The sequence below is a fragment of the Thunnus maccoyii genome, chromosome 24 (genome assembly GCF_910596095.1).
Source record: "Thunnus maccoyii chromosome 24, fThuMac1.1, whole genome shotgun sequence".
Classification (NCBI taxonomy): domain Eukaryota; kingdom Metazoa; phylum Chordata; class Actinopteri; order Scombriformes; family Scombridae; genus Thunnus; species Thunnus maccoyii.
Window position 1 is genome coordinate 19675428 of NC_056556.1, and position 20971 is coordinate 19696398.

The 20971-nt window shown below is 40.0% G+C and overlaps 1 protein-coding gene across 3 annotated transcripts in view; it reads left to right on the forward strand.

The window, feature by feature from the left end:
• LOC121891994 (diacylglycerol kinase zeta-like) overlaps positions 1-20971 on the forward strand; it is a 119229-nt gene that overhangs the window by 85276 nt on the left and 12982 nt on the right. For all 3 annotated transcript variants that reach the window (XM_042404726.1, XM_042404724.1, XM_042404725.1), the window contains exons 28-32: positions 209-351; positions 5322-5408; positions 12220-12309; positions 12713-12769; positions 16527-16576. In XM_042404726.1, coding sequence (XP_042260660.1) covers positions 209-351; positions 5322-5408; positions 12220-12309; positions 12713-12769; positions 16527-16576 — 427 coding nt within the window. The remainder of the gene's footprint in view (positions 1-208; positions 352-5321; positions 5409-12219; positions 12310-12712; positions 12770-16526; positions 16577-20971) is intronic.

Here is a 20971-nt window from a genome sequence, read left to right on the forward strand (position 1 = left end):
TTGAGCAAGAAAATCAAAGCAAGCATGACTGATTGTCTCCAGATTGTCAGAAGATATTTATATAAACTTGAACCTTTCCCCATTTCCCAATATTCATTGCCTTTCGAACACTTTATGTTAGTCAGCTTTCACTTCACATTGGGTTCTTGATAATACCTGTCTGGGCTCACTGTTTATTTATAATGTCCCATGTGTATTGTTATATCAGGAACATCTAAACTACGTATCAGAAATCTCCCAAGAAGAGATCTTCATTTTGGACCCTGAACTGGTTGTTATGACGACAGTAGGCACGTCCCCCACAACAATGCCTGACCTGGTTAACCCTGCTTCCAGCCTGGTACACAGCAGGTAAGTCAATCAGCATCACACTGATCCTGTCAGTGTCACCACTAGTTGAGCACTAGCCCTAACCAGTAAACAATAGTGAACAGTGAAATGTGGCAAAAGTTGGGTGACATTAATACTGGGCTTCCTATGGAAGCGTTTAATGATGTTTTGATCTATCATTAGGCCCTGTAGTGGGTATCAGGCTATGCTGTCATAACTCTACTGAGCCCTCTGACAGGTGATACCATTTGCTTAACCTGAATATACCGTTAAACTGCCTTTGAATCCTGGAAGTTTAATCTGAGTGCCATGGCACGCTCAGTTACCCAGTCACCATCCCTGTTTATCTCGTCCCACTAGCCTTACAAAGAGCCACTAATTAGCAAGCCATCTGGAGAGTAAGAGGAAGGCAAGTCTGTGAGGTCATCCAGGCACGAATCATCAAGTTAGAGATCCCTGGGCACAAATGTTTGATGGGCCCCTAGCCAACATGGTTTGGTATGATAATGATAATACTACATTTAATGTCCTCACACACACACACACACACACACACACACACACACACACACACACACACACACCTGTTGCTGTCTCTTTCCTGTCTGACTGTCTCTCTCCTGTTCTCCTCCTCTGCTCTCCAGGGGTCGTCTCTGTGTCTTGTTTGTCTGTCTGACGTTCTCTTCCTCTCTACCTCTCCTCTCTCCAGTTGGTCTTCTGGTCCTGTTCTTCTCCTCTGCTCTCCAGGGGCGGTCTCTCTCTGTGTGTGTCTGTCTGACAATCTCCTCCTCTTTCCTCTTCTCTCCCCCTCTCTCCTCTTCTGATGATGAAAAAAGGATGCAAATGGAATAGATCAACCAAAATCTAACCCAATCTCCCATTTTGTGATGTCAGGCTTTTTTTCTTTCTTTAATAAATCACACATAGCATACAGGGCCTATATGTAATAGTTCTAATTCATTATAGAGGGCACTGTACCTCAATGGAAAATGATAAGTAACCATTGAAAGTAACCATTACAATACAACATGAGCCTTAAAGTATCTGATATTAGATGTAAAATAAAGCAGCCAGAGCTTTTTTGCTTTTTCATAATGATACTATGTTTCATGTAGTTTGTCCTCACTCATACACATACTCATACACACACAAATACACACAAACACACACACAGCAGTTAATGTCTCTCCTGTCTGACTGTCTCTCTCCTGTTCTCCTGCTCTGCCCCCCCAGGGGCTGTCTCTGTGTCATGTCTGTCTGTCTGAAGATCTCCTCCTCTCCACTTCTCCTCTGTACAGTTGCTCTTCACCATGTAAAGGCAGCCATCTTTTGCTTAAAAAAACTGAATGGCAGTTACAACCCGCTTCAGCACCTCTCATCAGTACCGCTTCTCTCCTTGGGCTGTTGCACTGGCTTAGTGTTCACGGTCTGGTTTCCAATGCCAGATGAGCGCTGAAGCAATGCTAACATGCAAGTAGAGTGCTCAGAGCTATTCTCATGATCATGCATGTGTTCAGGGTTTTTCCAGTCAGAAAAGCCATTAACAAATTGATTTTTCTTTGTTGAAAAAATCATGCAGGCAAAGCAAAAAATATTAACTGTAGAGGATGAATACATCCAGTCTCGTGAAACTTTTTGAAGTACTATCGATTGGTTTGGGAGAAATGGCAGCATAGAGGAGAGCGGGGTGGGATGTAACCATTGTTTCCACACCTGACCAATTCTATCATTCTGTCCAGGTAAAAATAATATATGAGTGTGTTTTTGATTATATATGGTGTCATGACCTGAAATTTAAATTTAAGAAAAAAAACATTAAAAAAAAAAAATAATTGTGCTTCTTGGGCCCCAAGTGTGCATGGACCCCTGGGCCCGACCCAGAATACCCATTGGATAATCTGGCCCAGAGGTCATCAGGTGTGCACCTTCTCAATAACTGGTACTTCGTTGTGTTGGGCCCACAACACTGAGAAGGCTCAACACTGTGTTCCAGCATCCTAGCACCACCCCCTCTACCAGCTAACAATATGTTAAGCTAAGTAACATGCTGTCTCAGCCACCAAAGAAACAAAACAATCTTTCTTAGCTCCCTCACCTTAGCAAGCAACAAAGCCTAATATCTAATATCACCAGCTACCACCATCAGGAAACAGTATGCTAGCTAAAAACAACAAGCTAACTACATGAAACACACTGTGTTTCTGATGACAACACAAAATCTGGTGTTAGATTAGTGGTAACTATCTCCTGAGGAGATGCACTATTCCCAGTCCAAACCCCCTATGCTCAAGTTGTACCTGCCCTACAATATTCCTGTCTAAATACTGCCTGAACCTGTAAAACTACCTCCCTTGGGTTTCACTTCCTCCCTGCTGTGACTATTAGCGCTGTACACCATACTGCCATATTCCTAGACTCTGAAAGCTCCAGCGTTGCTTTTGCACATTTATACTCCTCAATTAAACTGGTCATAGGGAGCTGCAAAATCCTTTTTCCATACAGTGTGGGGTGTAAGTCAGTGTTCAGCTTATCCAGCAGCCTTTTGACACATGGTGCTATGAAGGCAAGTCAGTTTTATTTATATATATCACAACTAAAGTTATCTCAGGGTGCTTTTCACATAGAGCAGGTCAAGACCGTACTCTTTAATTTATAGAGACCCAACATTCCCCTATGATCAATCACTTGGCGACAGCAGCAAGGAAAAACTCCCCTTTAACAGGAAGAAACCTCAGGCAGAACCGGGCTCTAGGTGGGCGGCCATCTGCTTTGACTGGTTGGGTTGAGAAAGAAAGAGGGAGGGAGAGAGAGGAGAGAGACACACAGAGAAGCACAGCAACAACAATAATAACAATGACAACCATAATAATGATAGAAATATGACCAATAATAATAATAGCAGGAGTGGCTGTGAAACAGGACCATGGCAGCACAGGGTCCCAGCAGGAAGCAGGAAGCCCACGATCCATAACCAGGAGGTCTGCCGCCATGATCCATAGAAACCTGTGAGATGAGAAAGCACAAAAACTCCAGGGAAGAAGCCAAGTTAGTAATGTGCATTAGAGGAGAGAGGAGAGGAGCTCAGTGCATTATGAGAAATCTCCTGGCGGTCTAGGCCTATAGCAGCATAATTAGGGGCTGATCGAGGGCAAGCCTGGCTGGCCCTAACTATAAGCTTTATCAAAAAGGAAAGTTTTAAGCCTACTCTTAAAGGCAGAGAGGATGCCTGCCTCCCGGACTGAAACTGGAAGATGGTCCCATAGAAGAGGAGCCTGATAGCTGAAGGCTCTAGGAACCACAAGTAAGCCTGCTTCCTGAGAGTGCAGTGCTCTAGTGGGGTAATAGGGTACTATGAGCTCCTTAAGATATGATGGTTCCTGACCATTAAGGGCTTCGTAGGTGAGGAGAAGGATTTTAAATTCTATTCTGGATTTCTCAGGGAGCCAGTGCAGAGAAGTTAAAATGGGAGAAATATGATCTCTTTTTCTAGTTTTTGTCAGCACACATGCAGCTGCATTCTGGACCAGCTGGACAGTCTTTAGAGACTTGTTAGGGCAGCCTGATAACAAGGACTTGCAATAATCCAGCCTAGAAGTAACAAATGCGTGGACTAGTTTTTCTGCATCTTTTTGAGACAGGATGTGCCTGATTTTTGCAATACGTTGATGTTACGTAGGTTAAAAAAGGAAGTCCTTAAGTTAAAGGAAATATGCTGATCAAAAATAACTCTGTTATGAGTTTCTAAGGTGTTTAGGACCAAGCACAATAACTTCAGTTTTATCTGAGTTTAGTAGCAGAAAATTGCAGGTCATCCAGGTCCTTATGTCCTGAAGGCATGCTTGGAGTTTAGTTAACTGATTGGTTTCATCTGCCTTCATTGATAAATATGATTGGACATCATCTCCATAACAGTCAAAATTTATGGAGTGTTTTTTTTCTTTTGCCTGTATGGAAGATTCATTGTTAACGTGTACAAACTGAAATCGATCTGATAAATAGGATTTTAACAAGCTTAACGCAGTTCCTTTAATGCCAATTAAATGTTCCAGTCTTTGTTATAGGATGTGATGGTCAATGGTGTCAAATGCAGCACTAAGACCTAACAAGACAAGTACAGAGAGAAGTCCTTTGTCCGATGCAATTAGGAAGTGATGGCTGTCGCGCCATCCATGTACGCCTCTCTCTCCCATGACCCACTTAGATGGCTTAATGATAACACTGATTGCCATAGTAAAAACTAATGGTGAAATTGTGCACCCTGCCATGATGCCTATCTACATCTGCTACCACAATGTAGTAAACTTTGCAGTTGTGAAACATATCTGAATATCCTGAGGCCCTAACTAACCAGACTCATAGATTTAAGTGTTGACACAAAATAGAACAGCAGAGACCATTTTCCAACCCACTGTCTAATTGACATCAAGGGTAGCTATGACTTTACAGAGAAAATCTAGTTTCCAGAATCAGTCCATCTCCTCTCCACAGAGGTAGATAATCTTCATGCTAACACTCATGGAAAATCACATCACTTCACAGTCTGCAAATGTATTTGACACATACTTGCAGGAAAGTAGGCCAGATACAGCAGTACTGAAACTTCTGGAAACCAGCCTAAGAAAATACATTATTGAACTGAATAATAAACACTACTTGCAAATAAAAGATACAGACATTAGAAAAATATATTGTGCTACCATTTGAAAAATTTACAAGTAGCATACAAGGCAGAGAGGGAAGAGACAGCGAGAAAAATGACCATCTAACCACTGCAGAAATACTTGGATGACATTTGGGAAAATAGGGAAACATCACAGAAGAATGCAATTCATTCTGCCAAATAAATAAATGTAAATTTATTGTGCGTCCATTATTCCAAATCAGTAGATAAAATGTATACTCTCCCTGAGGTCACTGCTCTGTTTTGCATAGTGAAGGCATGCTCTGCCAGAGGATTGCAATGTTTAACCTGTTTATTTGGTGATCTTCAGGGAAAGCAGCTCTAATCAGACCTCCAGTGAAGTCTTTGTCTACCCTGTGGCTTCTTCCTCTCCTTCAACATCATCCTCTGCTACCAGGTAGACACACACTGAATACACTGCCAAGTTCTTTGAGAAACGCTATATCAGGGGTCAGCAATTAGGTTCAACTATGGGCCACTTTTTTCAGGATTTCTCATTGCAGGGCCGTCAACTGGTGCAGTGAAAACACAGGCCTATATGTTTTGTTTTTTGTCTTTTTTTTCATTTAGAATAAAATAGATTTATAACACTGTTAATGACTGTATCTGGGGGTGGGATGGCATCAACATACCATTTCTGTTCAATTGCCAACCACTAAAGAACAAATCTGTTATGGTTGCCTAGGCTAGTTGTGTAATTCAAACATTAAAACTTTAATCTCTGGTAGGTTTAGACTAAATTTCAGCATCATTCAGTGTTAGAATGACATGACGCAACCATGGAGACAGTACTTAATGTAACAAGGTTATGTTACAATAACTAGGATTCACAGGAGCTTTGTGTTTATTTTGTTATCTACGGTAGATTTGTGAAAAAGTGTGTAAATGTTTTGACGTAAACTATGAAAGTCTAAACTTTCATCAGACCAGAGAGCTTGAGTATATTTTATAATTGCTCAAAACAATGATGCAGAAGCATCACATTCAGAAAGCAATATTGTATTTCAGTCTATAAAGTGAATGTCGAGTTACATGATGACATCCATGTACAGTATATAGTGGGTAACGTGGGAAGGACTCGGCTCTCTCTGTTTGGTTGAGGGAGTACTGTACATGCAAATTACAGTGCGCTGCTTCACTGTTGTCTAGGCTATAGAGCCTGTTAGAGGCAAAGCTTGCATGAAGTATGTATGTGCATGTGTGCATGTGTGTGTAGGTGTATACATACAAAAATATTTTGTATTTGCATTTTTTTTTTCTTTTCCTTATGAAGAAACAGCCAAGTGTTACTATAATATTAGCTATGGTTATGTGTGCTCTTGGTGTGTGTGTGTCTGTGGATAACACATTTTCCTGCTTGCCCTGCCTCCGTATGAAATCCTTTTAACCATATTTACACACACTCTCACAGAGATTAAATTCTCACCTACAGGAACCTGTTAGAGCAGCTGTCTGTTGATGCTCTTTAAACGTTCTCTCTCTCTCCAGGCTGGATGAGAAGCTCATACAGAGAGAAAACAGATTCATTTTTCTCTGTTGACTTATTTAAGGGACAAGGATAGTGATAGTCTTTATTTTTCTTATTTGTAAACTAATCCCATAGTCCGTCTCTCAATACTTTCTGACTTCTCTGCTTTGTGTTACTCAGGCCTTAGTCCACTGATTCCTACTGGAGACTTAAATTTTTAAAAAGAATCAGTAAATTCCTAACACAGCTGGCCACTGTAGTTTTTAACCAATAATACTCAAACAGGGGGAAATAGTGCATTTGTTGGGGACTATTTTCAGCAGAAGATGAATCCACATTTGGTGCTCTAGTGAGTATTTCTGGCAGCAGGACGGTGTGTGTGGGATTGGGTCAAAATAAACTACAGTGCGTGTGTTCATGGTGATCAACAACAATGGAGCTTTATGGCACAGAGGAATCAGAAATCAGATATGGATGCATGCCAATACTACATAGATCAGTTAATAGTTTATGTCTTCACTTGGGAAAAATATATAATATCCTCAATGCACCACAAATCCTCAAAGAGGTTTTGTGGTGCTATATGTGACACACATACCTGTGCTCCTGTGTGTGTGTGTGTGTGTGTGTGTGTGTGTGTGTGTGCACATGTGCATGTGTGTAAGGAGCAACAGAGATAGTATAGATAAGTATATACACACACACATTGCAATTAGCGATAAATTCTGTTGAAAAGAAACCTGTGACAGTAAATCCCTTTTCATTGTTTCATTATATATTCACTGATGTTATGGTAGCTTGAAAATTACACATTATTTTTTAGTTTTTTAATTCCATGATAATCATGAAAACTTTATTACATGACACTCCTAATTAAGACCTAAATAACACTGCATGCTATATGTATCCAGGGATCAGTGTGATTAGGGTGAACTGAGCTTTTAAATGCTTTTTTCACAGTACTGGCTGTATTATTGGTGGCATGTCAACATAATGACAGACATGATTACTTCAGTTAACAAAAACACAGGGAATGGTGTCATGTTGTGACACTGAGTACTTTAAACATGTTAATCTGATCACATAATGTAATGTGTATGATAATTAGTATCAGTGATCTTTTGTACCATTTTAATAATGAAAGGTAGTTATTAGTATAAAGATGAGTGGGTACGCTGCTCTGACCGCATCACTAATGTTAATTGACCCTTGCTAACAGCCATGAATGTACAAAGCTGTTTGGTTTATATCCTGGAACGGTATTTACTGTTTCATGTCATCTCACTTTAATTATCTGATGTCTCTTAAACACCTAATCAGCTATGGAAACAACGATGCAGACAATATGACAATGTGGTAGTTTCTGCTGGCATTTGAGCTGCTTCGTGGATGCAAAATACAAAATGTGAAAAATGAACTTACAGAACAGAAATGGGGAATAAATAAAGTACAATGTGAGAATAGGCAGAGCCACACCATCGGCTGATCCTAACAGTACCTTTTGGCTACTGCATGTGTGTGTGTGTGTGCATGCACGTGTGTGTGTGTGTGTGTGTGTGTGTGTCCTTGTGTGTTGGCGGGCTGATTTGCAATGCTGAGTGCACTGAGTGGGTGGATGAGGAGGAGAGATGAGACCGAGAGGCAGGGGCAGAGTGAGGGAGAGATGGGTTTAGGAGGAAGATGGAGTCAGAAAAACAGTGGATGGAGAGAAAAATGTAATGCATGTCAGAGCACTTGAGAGTCACACCAATCTACTGTACTTAGACACACACGCACACACACACACACACACTCTCACATGCTCTCACACACTCTCACACACTCTCACACAAACAGTGTAGCAGTTTGCCCACGCAAGGCCAGAGGTGAACATTATTCCTCCCACTATAATTACCTCTCTCTCTTCTGCTTCTCTCTATCCCTCTGTCTCTGACAAACACACTGAAAGACACCTACACACCAAACATTTTGTTTTTTCAAATGATTTTTGAGCTGATAGGTTCACATACAGTCAGTTTACACTTCAGCATCAGATGAAAAACTGTTAAAGCAAACATAATCATGATCTCCACAGGTCAGGAAATTTCTGAAATAATTGTGAGGTACATTTCAGGTAAGAAAACTAACTAATTTTGTGAGACCTCACAGTCACATGAAAGTGGCAGATTGTATTTCCCAGTGTACAGCTGTGTAGCTGTGGCTGCAATTTTGGCAACAACTTTAAAATTTGTATGTCAACATGGATGAGAAGTCATTGGAGGGGCTCAGAATCATTACTTTTGAACATCAATAAACAGAGTGTTCTCTTTTTGTGGAAAGACAAGCAGCCTAGATTTATTCAGAAAAAGCTCTCACTGCTGATAGATAGAGAGGATTACTTGTATTGTCTTTCATTTAAAGGACAGGCTCACTATTTTTCAAGTGTGTTGTAAAACAACAGTCAGGTGTCCATATGAACAGTGAAAGAGGTTTTCCTCACTGTAATCATTCCTCCTGTTCATACTGGCTATTAAAAGATCCTTCAAATGTGCTTTCAATGTAAGTGATGGAGGCCAAAATCCACAGTGTGTCCACACAGTCATTTTGTACAAAATGCATTTAAAAGTTGATGTGAAGCTTATATGAGTCTTCAGCAGTCTGAGTTAGTCATATCAAGTCTTTTTTAGCATCAAATTCCCTCTTTGTGTTTCCTCAGACAGTGTTTCCCTGTTGAGCTGTGGTGGAAGTATAGTAACAAAAAGAGGGACTTTGGCACTAAAAAGACCGTAACATTGAAAGATATCTACTTGATTTGACTCATTTGGACGCTGAAGCTTCATATAAGCTTCAGATAAACTTAAATACATTTTTGCACAGAAGGAGGATGGATTTTGTCCTCCATCACTTATATTGTAAATACACTATGAAGGAATCTTCAAATGGTCAGTATGAACAGGAGGAATGATTACAGCAAGAAAACATGTTTCAGTTTTCATATCGGCACCTGACTGTTGTTACTGACTTGAAAAATTGTGAACCCGTCCTTTAATGCTAGATATCCTTTGATTAGAGGCGGTAAGACGGATAGAAACAAAGGTAGTTGGGATTAGCTGGAGGAGTATCCTGTAAAAGACAAGAACAAATTGATTTCATTATCATCACTGTCATCACAAAGCTATATAATGGCATCATTAAGATATTTTTTAAAAATAATAAAGAATTAGCATCACAAAACCTGCTTGGGGATCCTGTTCAATATGATACAGAATGTATGGCTTGTGTAGGGCACACACATTTACAAGCTACAAAAGTACTGAGTGCTGTCTCACTAGTCACCAGCACAGCCACATGTGTTTATTGCAAGACATAGCATTAGTTCAAATCCTTTACAGTCCCTTTTGGCCCTGTAAAAGACTACATGGCATGGCTAAAGCAGTCTGCACTGAAAAAAAAACCCTATTATTTCAGGATTTAAAGCCAATCTGGACCTCTTACACACTATAGACTCTGCTCTGCTGAACAAGACATACTGTATATCCTTTGCACCTCATTTTTTTCCTACGCATTGCTGCATTGGGACACAATGTGAGATTCTTATTCCCTTTTGGAAATGTTTAAGCTGCTACCAGTTTCCTTGTGTATTGAAAATTCCGAGAGAATTTTACATACCTTCTGTTTCCTCTTGCTTTGCCCTCAGCTTGTCCTACTTTAACTCCCTTCAAAATGCTTTCCTCTTCCTTCTACTCAGTCCTTTTCTTCACCAGTGCCTTTATCTCACTCATGCTCATTATCTCAGTGTTCAACTCTTTATCTAGCAAGGATCCAGACTTTCCAGATAAAAAAAAATGCAAAGAAGCTGCAGAAAGGTTGAGGCTCATAGTTTGAATATATGAAGGCAGCGTGTCTGCCTTATGCTAAAACATAAAACATAGACACTAACTAGCATATGGTCACTAAGAGTGAAACTGTGGATGTTTGCAATCATTTCATCTCTGCAAGTGCATTATGTGTCGCCTCCTGATACACAGTATGTTCCTTTGATGAACCTCACAGGGATGTTAAAGTGAGATTCTCATTTAGGGAAAATATTGATTAAAAATATAGTCGTAAGAGAAAAATATTTTGTTTAGAAAAAAATTCTCCGCTGTGGTTTCAGAACAATTAATAGACCATATGGTTCACATCTTCTATCACCCGTTTTGGATGTTATCACTCAATTGAATGGGCATTATCAGTGGTTTAGAAGGGTCCTGCTACACCTACTAGTAGGTGCATATCAACCCATTGGAATAGGATTCTGGCACCTACCAGTAGTTAATATGCCACTACGTTACGTTACACTACAATATAATGATGTTTTATAATGTGACCACACTGTGGTTAAGGTCTGGTTAGGTTTAGGCACAAAAACCACTTGGTTAGGGTTAGGGAAAGATCATGGTTTGGGTTAAAATGATCACTTGAAACGTAGTTAAATGTTGTTAACTGTCTTGTTATGAATGCAATAAAATGGTTATGAATGCAATAAAATGCAGTAAAAATGTCAGGTTAAATGGCAGTAACCCAACCTACCTCTTCCTAATGAGGGAAAAAATCATCTTATCAAGTTATCTTACATTGACATCATCTGAACTACGTCACTCCCCTGGGTTACTATGGCTGCAAGATGACATCTGTAACTCAAAGGTGACCTCCATCTTACCATTGGATGACAATGCCCTTCTGAAGTGACTAGTAGGTGTAGTAGGCCTCTCCTAACCCATATCTATGAGGCGGATAACCACTGATAATGCCCATTCAATTGAATGATAACATTTGAAGTGGGTGCTTCTATAGAAAATGTCCCCTACAGACATTCCAGAAGTTGCCTGAAGCTGGAGACTGCAGCAAATATTTGAACTCTAACTCTTCCTCAGTACGAGAAGTCCTGGCTATAAGCTATCCAGTGGTGGAAGAAGTATTCAGATGCTTTACTTAAGTAAAGGTACCAATACAGCAATGTAAAAATACTCCATTAAGTATTAGCAGCAAAATGTACTTTAAGTATCAAAGTAAAAATACTCCAGTAGCTCCATGAGGTGGAGTTTTACTACTTTATATACAGTTAGCTAGTTTAGTCCAGTGGTTCCAGTGGGCCCGTCCTAAGAGTCAGATAAATCTGAGGGGTGGTGAGATGATTAATGGGAGAAGAAAGAAGAAAAAACAAAGTTCTGATACACAAATCTGTTTTCAGTTTTTGGACTTTTTCTCTAATCCTTGATTTTTGCTGAAATATTGGATCATTTGAACATTTATTGAAATGAAATCATGTGAGAAGTTTAGAGAGAAAAATCACTATTTGGTGGAGCTGTTAACAACTCATATACATGTGAAATGTGACCCCAACTACACACTGCTTTTTGTAAGACGTCAAAAGCCAAAAAGGTTGGAAACCACTGGTTTCATCTTTAACAATGTGTTGTATTTTAAAAGCTTGTTATATTATCCATTGTGTCAAATCTTCAACTGAAAAGTAACTAAAGCTGTCAAATAAATGTAGTGGAGTAGAAAGAACAATATTTCCCTCTGAAATGTAGTGGAGTGGAAGTATAAAGTAGAATCAAATGGAAATACTCAAGTGAAGAACAAGTACCTCAAAATTGTACATAAGTACAGTCCTTGAGGATATGTACTTAGTTACTTTCCATCACTGAAGCTGTCTGGGGCTGAGCTGTTCACTGAGTTTGTTTAGTGACTTTGTTTCCTCTGTGTTTTGCTGTAGTTCCTCCCAGAGGCAGAGAGTGAACAGTGACAGCTCTGCGGCTGAAGCTTTAACACACAGCACAACACATGTGACCAGTAAACTCAGCAGGTTAGTATACACACTGAGTAGTCTCTCTTAATGAGGTCATGATGGTGGTTGTATCTTTTTTGGTCTTACTTGCAAAATAAAGACAAAAGCACAGACAGACAAAAAAGAGAAGAATAATGGTGGAAGATTAATTTTCATTCTAATGCTGGTAGAAATTAATATGTCTATTAATATAGACTTTTAAAAAACTACAGCCACCAGGCAATCCATTGCATATCACTGACACTCCTTACATAATTTCAGTCAGAGTTAACACATTGCAAAGGTCAGTGAAAACTAAAAACAATAGTGATTGTATTTATTTAAATTTGTCATTATGTTGAATGTTATACTTTGTAATGTTAAAGTAACTTGCCTGTACTTCTTGTTTGTCATTATGCTGTCACTGGTTTATGTTTTGCAGAGCGGGCTGCATCCATCGTTCCAACACGACAGCTGCTGATTTTAAACCGAAATTGAGGTCAGTACACTAACAAACACATTTATATTATTATTTAAATAAATGAATCATGTTTAAATACATCACAGGACATAAATAATGAAATTATACACAGAGTTCTGTCACCCTCTTGGATGGGCTAGAAACACTTGTCAGTAGTCAATGCAGTCTAAAATAAAACCAGCACCAACTATGGCCTCAAAATGATAAACTTGACATAGATTGGATTGATTACTAGGCTATTTTTGGATTGCATTAGATTACACAGGTGCATTCAATAAACTGTGAACTCAGTGTAAAACAATGTAACAATGTGGTTGTTTTTAACTCATGTATTTGATCACCCTAACCCCACATACAAATACCAACAGGTGACATTAAAGGGTGAGAGAGCTGCTACAAGAGGTGTGATGTGGTTTGGCGTGGTCGTTGGTTTGATTTTGATGTGTCTCTTTGTGTCAGTGTGTTTTTTACTAATACCCCTCTCAGACAACAGATGTATTATTCTTGTCATATTGTCAGTGTGAGCCAAGTTTCTGCACTGTACCACTTTGGTATAGCCTGGCATCGCCAGACTAATTCACGAATGCTTTTTAGTCTGGAACCTCAGTTCATTTTCAATTTCCAAGGGGCATTATCAACGGGCGCAGAAAGAAATGCCTCTGGATGCAATTGGATAGATCTACAACCAATCAGAGCAACAAAACATGTGATGTGTGACTTTTTCAGATCTAGACAACACCTATAGCCAATCAGAGCAACGAAACATGTGACGTAGCGCTGAGTGACACATGCAAGTTGGGTGGTGCTTTGTCCGTTTTCAAGAAGAAAAAAATGGCAGCCTGGTCAAAACGGCCTGGTCAGAAGCCAAACTTTCTCATATTACAGCTAAACAGTACACTAAAATATGTTTCTGAAAACATTTGAGGGGGAAATAGGTAATGCAGTGACAGAATCTTAATTCATATTTGATCAGCACTGCCTAGTTTGACAGTTCTGAGTTTCGTGTACCTGGTGCGTTGTGCTGGACGGACCTCTCCAGACCAGCAGTCATGAGTCCTCCACTAACTAATCAGGTGCTCCAATGGAGTTCGGTGATATTGACCAATCACAGCACGATATCCCCAAGTGGGCACCCCTGTATGTCCCCACGTATGTAGATAAACTGTTGTGATTGGCCCATCATGGGCCAAGACGGGTGGAAATCTGTCTGGAAACGGGAGGGGGCCAGACATATCTGCCAGCTTGGTAGATTTGCCTGGTTCCCATGCTAACTTTGGTATGTTCCTGACCATGAAATTGGCTTTGCCAACGTCAGTAATGCAGTCTGCATTGATCTGTAAATTAATATGGATAATTCTTACAATATATGTTGTCCACAGTTGCATGCTGTATGAGAAGCAGTCATCTGAAGGCAGCAGGACAGATATGTTGATAAATCTGCAGGCTCTGATTTGAGAAGTGTTGCGCCAGAGCGCAGTGCCAAAGACCTACCACACTGCACTTGTTGTTGCACATCCCTCTGCTCATTAACACATACTGGTACTCATTAAAGCAAAGCAGTACTCTGCTCATTAAAACACTATTGCACTAACAAATGAGTATGTGTAGGTTTTGTGTGTGTGTGTGCATGCATGCTTTTGTGGCCATGCATGATGTCAAATCCCATCAGATAAATGCACAATGTTTCTGTATGAATTTCCACAATAATATCGCCACAGCGGCTGGCATATGCTATATTAACTAAAGCGGTTTGCACATATGTGCAGCCTCATTAGCAGTACCAGCGTCAACCTATCATTGTTGCAGGGGTGTGGCCAATATTATTGTTATTAGTTTAATCTTGTACTAAGAATTCAGATGTGTTGACAACTTCTGTCAGCCAAAGTGACAGAAAACATTCAGTAACAAAATATTACAGCAGGACTGAAGATTATGCAATTATTTAGTTTTTGTCAGCATAATGAACTGAAATAACATAAAAGTTTTAGTAACAAGTGTGACATGAAGATTCTCCTCTGTACAGATGTGAAGCCCTGACAGTCAGAATATTTGACATATAAATAATATAATGTCTATTTCTGCTCCTGTCCTGTCCTACTTTATTCATTTATTTGTGTGCACATTACAAGATATATTTTTTATAAAATATTTAAAGATTTTATATGTACACAAAGTCATTCACATATATGTTATCAAAACACACTTTTACCTGCATATAATCAGCTTAAAATAAATAAACATTTGTGCAGGAGAGGCAGGAAGCTAAAAGCTTATAACAAGACCTCTCCCCAGAGCTCAAGATAAACAGAATTACACTGAATAAAAATCATTTCTTTTTCACTGGAATGAGAAGTGAATGAGTTTGACAAGTCAGCTGATTTGTGGTCAGCATGTTGACCAGCAGGTGGTCCGGTGGTTAAATTTCTATGTAAAATAATTTAATAATATTGGAGATGACAGGTAATTTTAATAGGCTGTACTCTATCACACAGACATCATTAACACAATGTAAGTGATTGAGTAGCTACGGTTGAGTAGATTGATCTGGTAACATTTTATTAAATCAGGATCAGATCTAACAGGATGTAAATATTTCTGTTACTTCCTGCTGGGAACTGTCCGACTTGGATGCAGATCTTTGTCACTGACCCCTGCTGCTGCCGCCTGATCCTGTCCAGTTTCCAGGGGAGGCACAGTTCACCTCAAACAAACCTAATTTGTTGCTTAGGTGTGACCCATTTTGATACAGGGGCTTGACCCATTCAGTTTCAGGGGTCATTACTTGTTTGTCACAGGGGCACCCAGCATCACCTTCTTACAGCATCTGAGTGGGTGGGGATTAACCTTTACCTAACCCTAACCTAACCAGCCAACCCTTTGGCTGATCCAACCTACCATTTACCTCAGTAAAACCTTACTTACTTTACCACATCAGTATTGAAGGCCAAGGTCAAGTGGGATTCGAATCACATTCTCCAGTCCCCAACGAACAAGCTCAACCACTACTACTACTATACTGGAGCTGCTGTATGTGACAAACACACTAATCATGACTGACACTGTGGGTGCTCTCCATTTGGCACCTCACATCTCTCCCTCATGTCTCAGCGACAGGCAGATACGAGGACGAAGGAATTTAGTTCACCAAACAGGACAACAGAACATCTCACTGCAGTGTCTTTTTGAGGAGACGACAATTACCTATTACACATCTCAATTGTCAAATGTGTAGAAATCAACTATCAACACTTTTGTGTGCTTGGTCTGTATTTATATATGATAAATATGTATGTATGTAAAAACTAAGTATGTCAACTATCAAATGTCTGTGATTTATTCCAAGTAAGGCAGTCATTATAGAACATTTTCATTGTACAATTATAATGGCAAAAATACCACAAAAATGGTAATATTGTAATTTAATGATGATATCACAATAACAATCACTGTCACTCCAAAGTCAATGTTTATATTTGTCAACAATGACTTGAAGTGTTAAAAGTTCAATAAGCACTGATTTGTGCATGTCATGCCCCATATCCACAGTGTATGTTTTGACCTGCTATCAAAAATTCAACATACTACAAAACATACGGCATACCAGTTTGTGTGCATGTGGACATGAGTGTTTGTGCTTGATTGTGTGTGTGTGTATATGTGTGTGTGTGTGTTGTTTGAGAGTGAGAGTTATAGTTACGAGTGTTTTTTTTGCACTGCAAATGGCTGTAAATGTAGAGTAAAGTGGTAAGGTCTGTCTGTGTTGGTCTCTCTCCAGACAGGAAAATAGCCAAAAGACGAGTGAAAAAGAGAAATTGAGGGAACAAGGTAATACACACACACACACACACACACACACACACACACACACACACACACACACACACACACACACACACACATTTCTGTGCTCTACAGGTAGTTTGTAGGACCTGTCTGGTACAGCCTGACGTTTGATTTAAAGATTCATTTAAATTTCACATTACACACGGAGCTGAACCTTGTATCTGACAGCTGTGTGTGTCTGTGCGGGTAAGAAAGAGAAGCAAGACAGCTTCTATGTTTGAGTGTGAGTCTCCAGACAAACTCTTCTCTTCGCTGACACATTTTCTCAACCTCTGTCTCCTCGCTCTCACTTTGCATGCTGGGAGTTGGGTGTGTGGGAGTCTGAGATTTCTTTCCTGTCAGCTGCACTGTGGTTTTATTCTCTTTGGGAACTTGCATGTTTTCACTTCCTGATCTGGTTCAGTTGTGTTTCTTTCTTGGTGGTGAGTTTGCTGGCAGGTTTGTATTGTAAACTGAACGCAACCCAGTTCTTTCTGTCAGTGATCAAAGTCACACTGGAAATCATTCCCATTCTGCCACAGCTAATACAGTAGCGCTTGTATTTCTGACAGAGACATGTTGAGAGCACAACAGTCTTTATCACTTTATCTCAATTAACTGTGGCAAATCTACTGTTTAGTACACATACATAAATGAACCATCTTATCTTTTAGTTTTGTCACATAGTCTATATATAAAGATGGAGGTAGTGAGGTGTGACGTCACCCGTTGATTTGCATTGGAGCCGGTTTGAAGCCCAGAGTTGCTGCTTGTGGTCAGCATCATCTTTTCTGTTTGGAGCCAGGACCTCAAATAAGGAGTGTAGGGTGTTGCCTTTCACGCTCTGGAAACATGACCTGCTGCCTCAGACTAAACATGGATGTATTATAAGAACTGGATACTGGACTCAAAGATGACACCTAATCAATCGTATCAGAACTGCTCGTCTGGCGCATGAGCCAAAAAAGTTTCTAGCTTCCGGGTTGTGCAGCCCACTGAATATAGATGGATGGATGGATAGATTGATAGATAGATGTACTTTATTGATCCCAAATAAAGTATATCTAGGCAACCAGGCATTGCACAGGAACAGCATACATATCAACACTAGAAGCGAGCAAATAGGCCTGCTCGGCCTGCAGACTTTACTTAATGCACTAAAAATTCATTATAGAAAGAGTCATAATTGACCTTATTTGCAGTTAGAGGCGTCCTGTCAACAATTGTACAGACATCTCTTATGTAATGGTGGTCTGTGGAGAAAATGCATTTTGGGCTGCAGGGGATTTTTTCGCCACAATACCGCAAGGGGCCACTGGGCAAATTTGGCACCAAGGCTGAGCAGCGCCACCATAACCAGTTCTGTTAATGTGTCCATGGTACCAAAGCAAACGCTAGCTTACTAGTGCTAGCTTACTAACTTGGGCTAGGGTTAGCTTCTTTAGCTAAATTGTGCTAACTAGGCATGTATCATAATCAAGTAACATTAAACTTACAGAAATATTGCAGCATCTTGTGAAGGTCTTGTTAGTGTAATTCCTTAAACACAAACCCAGTAGAACTGTGTTTCTGAGGAAAAATCACTCACTGTTTATTCTTTGAATAGAAGCTCCGAAATTACGAGTCAGTGTGAGTCCCGGAGCCGCGGAGAGCAGCAGGCTAGCCAACTGTCAATCACACATAGGAGCGATAATTTCCAAAATGACCACCAGCAGACATGCTAGAGACTTATTAGTGAAAAGCAGCAGATTATAGTCTTTCTTTGACTTTCTTCATTTTGTCTTCACTGTCAGCAATCTCCACTGATATCAGAATCTTGTAGAAAACACAAGTAGCCCAAGCTGACCAATCAGTTCACACCAAAGTTTCGAAAAAAATATCCTAAGTATTTATTAAGGGATTTGGCTGGTGATTTTCTGTATTTTTCTTACTGTCAGCTTATCTCATGTGCAGAGCCAAACCAATAATGAACTGATCCTACTTACAAGTATCATGTGTGTTTCCAAAGCCTGATATAACTTATTCCTCTGTGCTACAGAGCTCTGCTGCCCCAAAACTATTAAAAACATGTCAATGAACCAAACTGTTGCACTGGGTGACATGTTCTTTTGTCACTGAAGAGAGCGGTCACTGTAGCTTGTTTAGAACAACTCCAAAGAATAATAACAGTCTTAAGATGGTAACTCTCGGGAGAGAGGTTCCTAGTACAGCAGACGCCACTGCCTTTGCGTGGGAGCTTCACTAGCTTGTTGTGCTACATATCACAACCTCTTGACTTTGTACTAAAGTTATAAATTTCTCAAAGAACTTCACTACAAAGTCACAAGGTTGTGATATGTAGCACAACAAGCTAGTGAAGCTCCGTAAACGGAACCGCATTCTGCACATGCTCAATGGCAGGTTGCTATCTTATTGCTATGTTTACTCTTTTGAGCCATTTCTAAACAACCACTGTCTTAATGGATGAAGCAACATGTTACCCAGTGCAGTGGTATGGCTCATTGCTCTACGGCACAAAGGAATAAGATGTATGTATCAGGCTTTGATACACGCACAATACATAAAATCGCCAGCCTTATCCGTTAAGAGTTTAGCACTCAAAGCTGAGTAACACTTCTGGTAACACTAGCAAACCAGCCCACAACTGTCAGATTCTGATTCAAATGCTGCTAAATCCTGATTGGTGCATGAAAGCATGTGACATCACCTTTTCTCAAATGAGCTTAGCCCACGTCACACCAGTGCTGACAGACAGAAATACAAAGCAGTTGTGTTCATATAGGATCCCATTGCTCATAGTAAGAAAATGACTGAGGAAATAGGAAGCTTATTGCGAGTGTTGTATAAAGATAGTTAGCTTTTTGGCTGGATGCAGCAGTGTTCTCATTGAAATGAATGAGGTGGCTGCATTTTTTCATACAGCACAGTTGTCAGTCTTAACACGGCCAATCAGAGAAATTGACGAGAAGTTTGTCCACAGACTGTACCCTCTGCTGAATGCTTGCTGACTAGGATACAGACAGCTGGCATGATTTTTCATTCATTTGCATAATTTATTTCAAAAGAAGCCAAATTAGTCCTAGAAATGTTTAAAATCATTCATCATGCTCAGTCTCTCTGTACATTTACATGTACAGACACTTGTCCTCTCTCTCTCATCCACACACACACACACACACACACACACACACACACACACACACACACACACACACAGGCAGCTCCCATAAGGTCAGGCAGGTTGACTGCATCAAACTGAAGAGTTCAATGGAGCAAATGACATGTAAATGTGTGTGTGTGTGTGTGTGTGTGATCTCTCCTTTCCTCTCCTCTCTCCTTTCCTCTCTCCTCTTTTCTCCTCCTCTCTCCTTTCTTCATCTCTCCTTTCCTCTCCTCCTCTCTCCTCTGTTCCTCTCCTCTCCTCTCCTCTCCTGACTCTCATTTTCTCTGCTTAATTCTTTCCTTGGGCTAAATTCATTTAATTCCTACATTCTGTGTGTGTTGGGTTTTGTAGAGTGTGCGTTGTTTTTGATTTGTCTTGCAGCCACAAAAGCTCTTAGAGGTTTTTGAAGTCTGCTTGCTCTCTCTCCCCCCTTCTTACACACACACACACACACACACACACAGTAAGCCTAACATAACTGGATTAGGATTCCGCTATTTAGGGGGAGGGGGGGTGAGAGCGAGTATTGAGGTCAACCTAATAAACATTCATCTCATATCTCTGCCTGGTTTCAGCCATACACACAGCATGTGTTCCAGCCAGTAACCAATGACATGGACATACTGAACAAACTGTGTCTGTGTTTGCAGTGGCTTTGAAGAGGATGTTCATGTTAATGATGATGATGGGCTTTGTTTAATTCTGTTTAACTTCCATCATCGTTGCTTCCTGTTTTCCATGTTTTCCATGAGTCATTAAAATGTGAAATGTGGCATATCACAGTACAGCAGTGGTGGAAAGTAATTCAGCATATTTTGTCAAGTACTGTACTTAAGTGCAATTTTGAGGTACTTGTACTTTACTTGAGTATTTCCATTTGATGCTACTTTATACTTCCACTCCACTACATTTCAGAGGGAAATATTGTACTTTCTACTCCACTACATTTATTTGACAGCTTTAGTTACTTTTCAGATGAAGAATTAATACAATGGATAGTATAACAAGCTTTTAAAGTACAACACCCAATCCCTAGGTTGGGAACCACTGGTTGGGAACAAATGTTCAAATGATCCAATATTTGTTTTTTCTTCTTTCCTCTCCCATTAATCATCTCACCACCCCTCAGATTTATCCCCTTTGGAGGGGCCCAACCCCATCTTGTCAATATTCAGTTTATTTTGAGTTCTGTACGCCTTGAGTTGATAATTTGTCCATTGTGTACCTCACAGTAC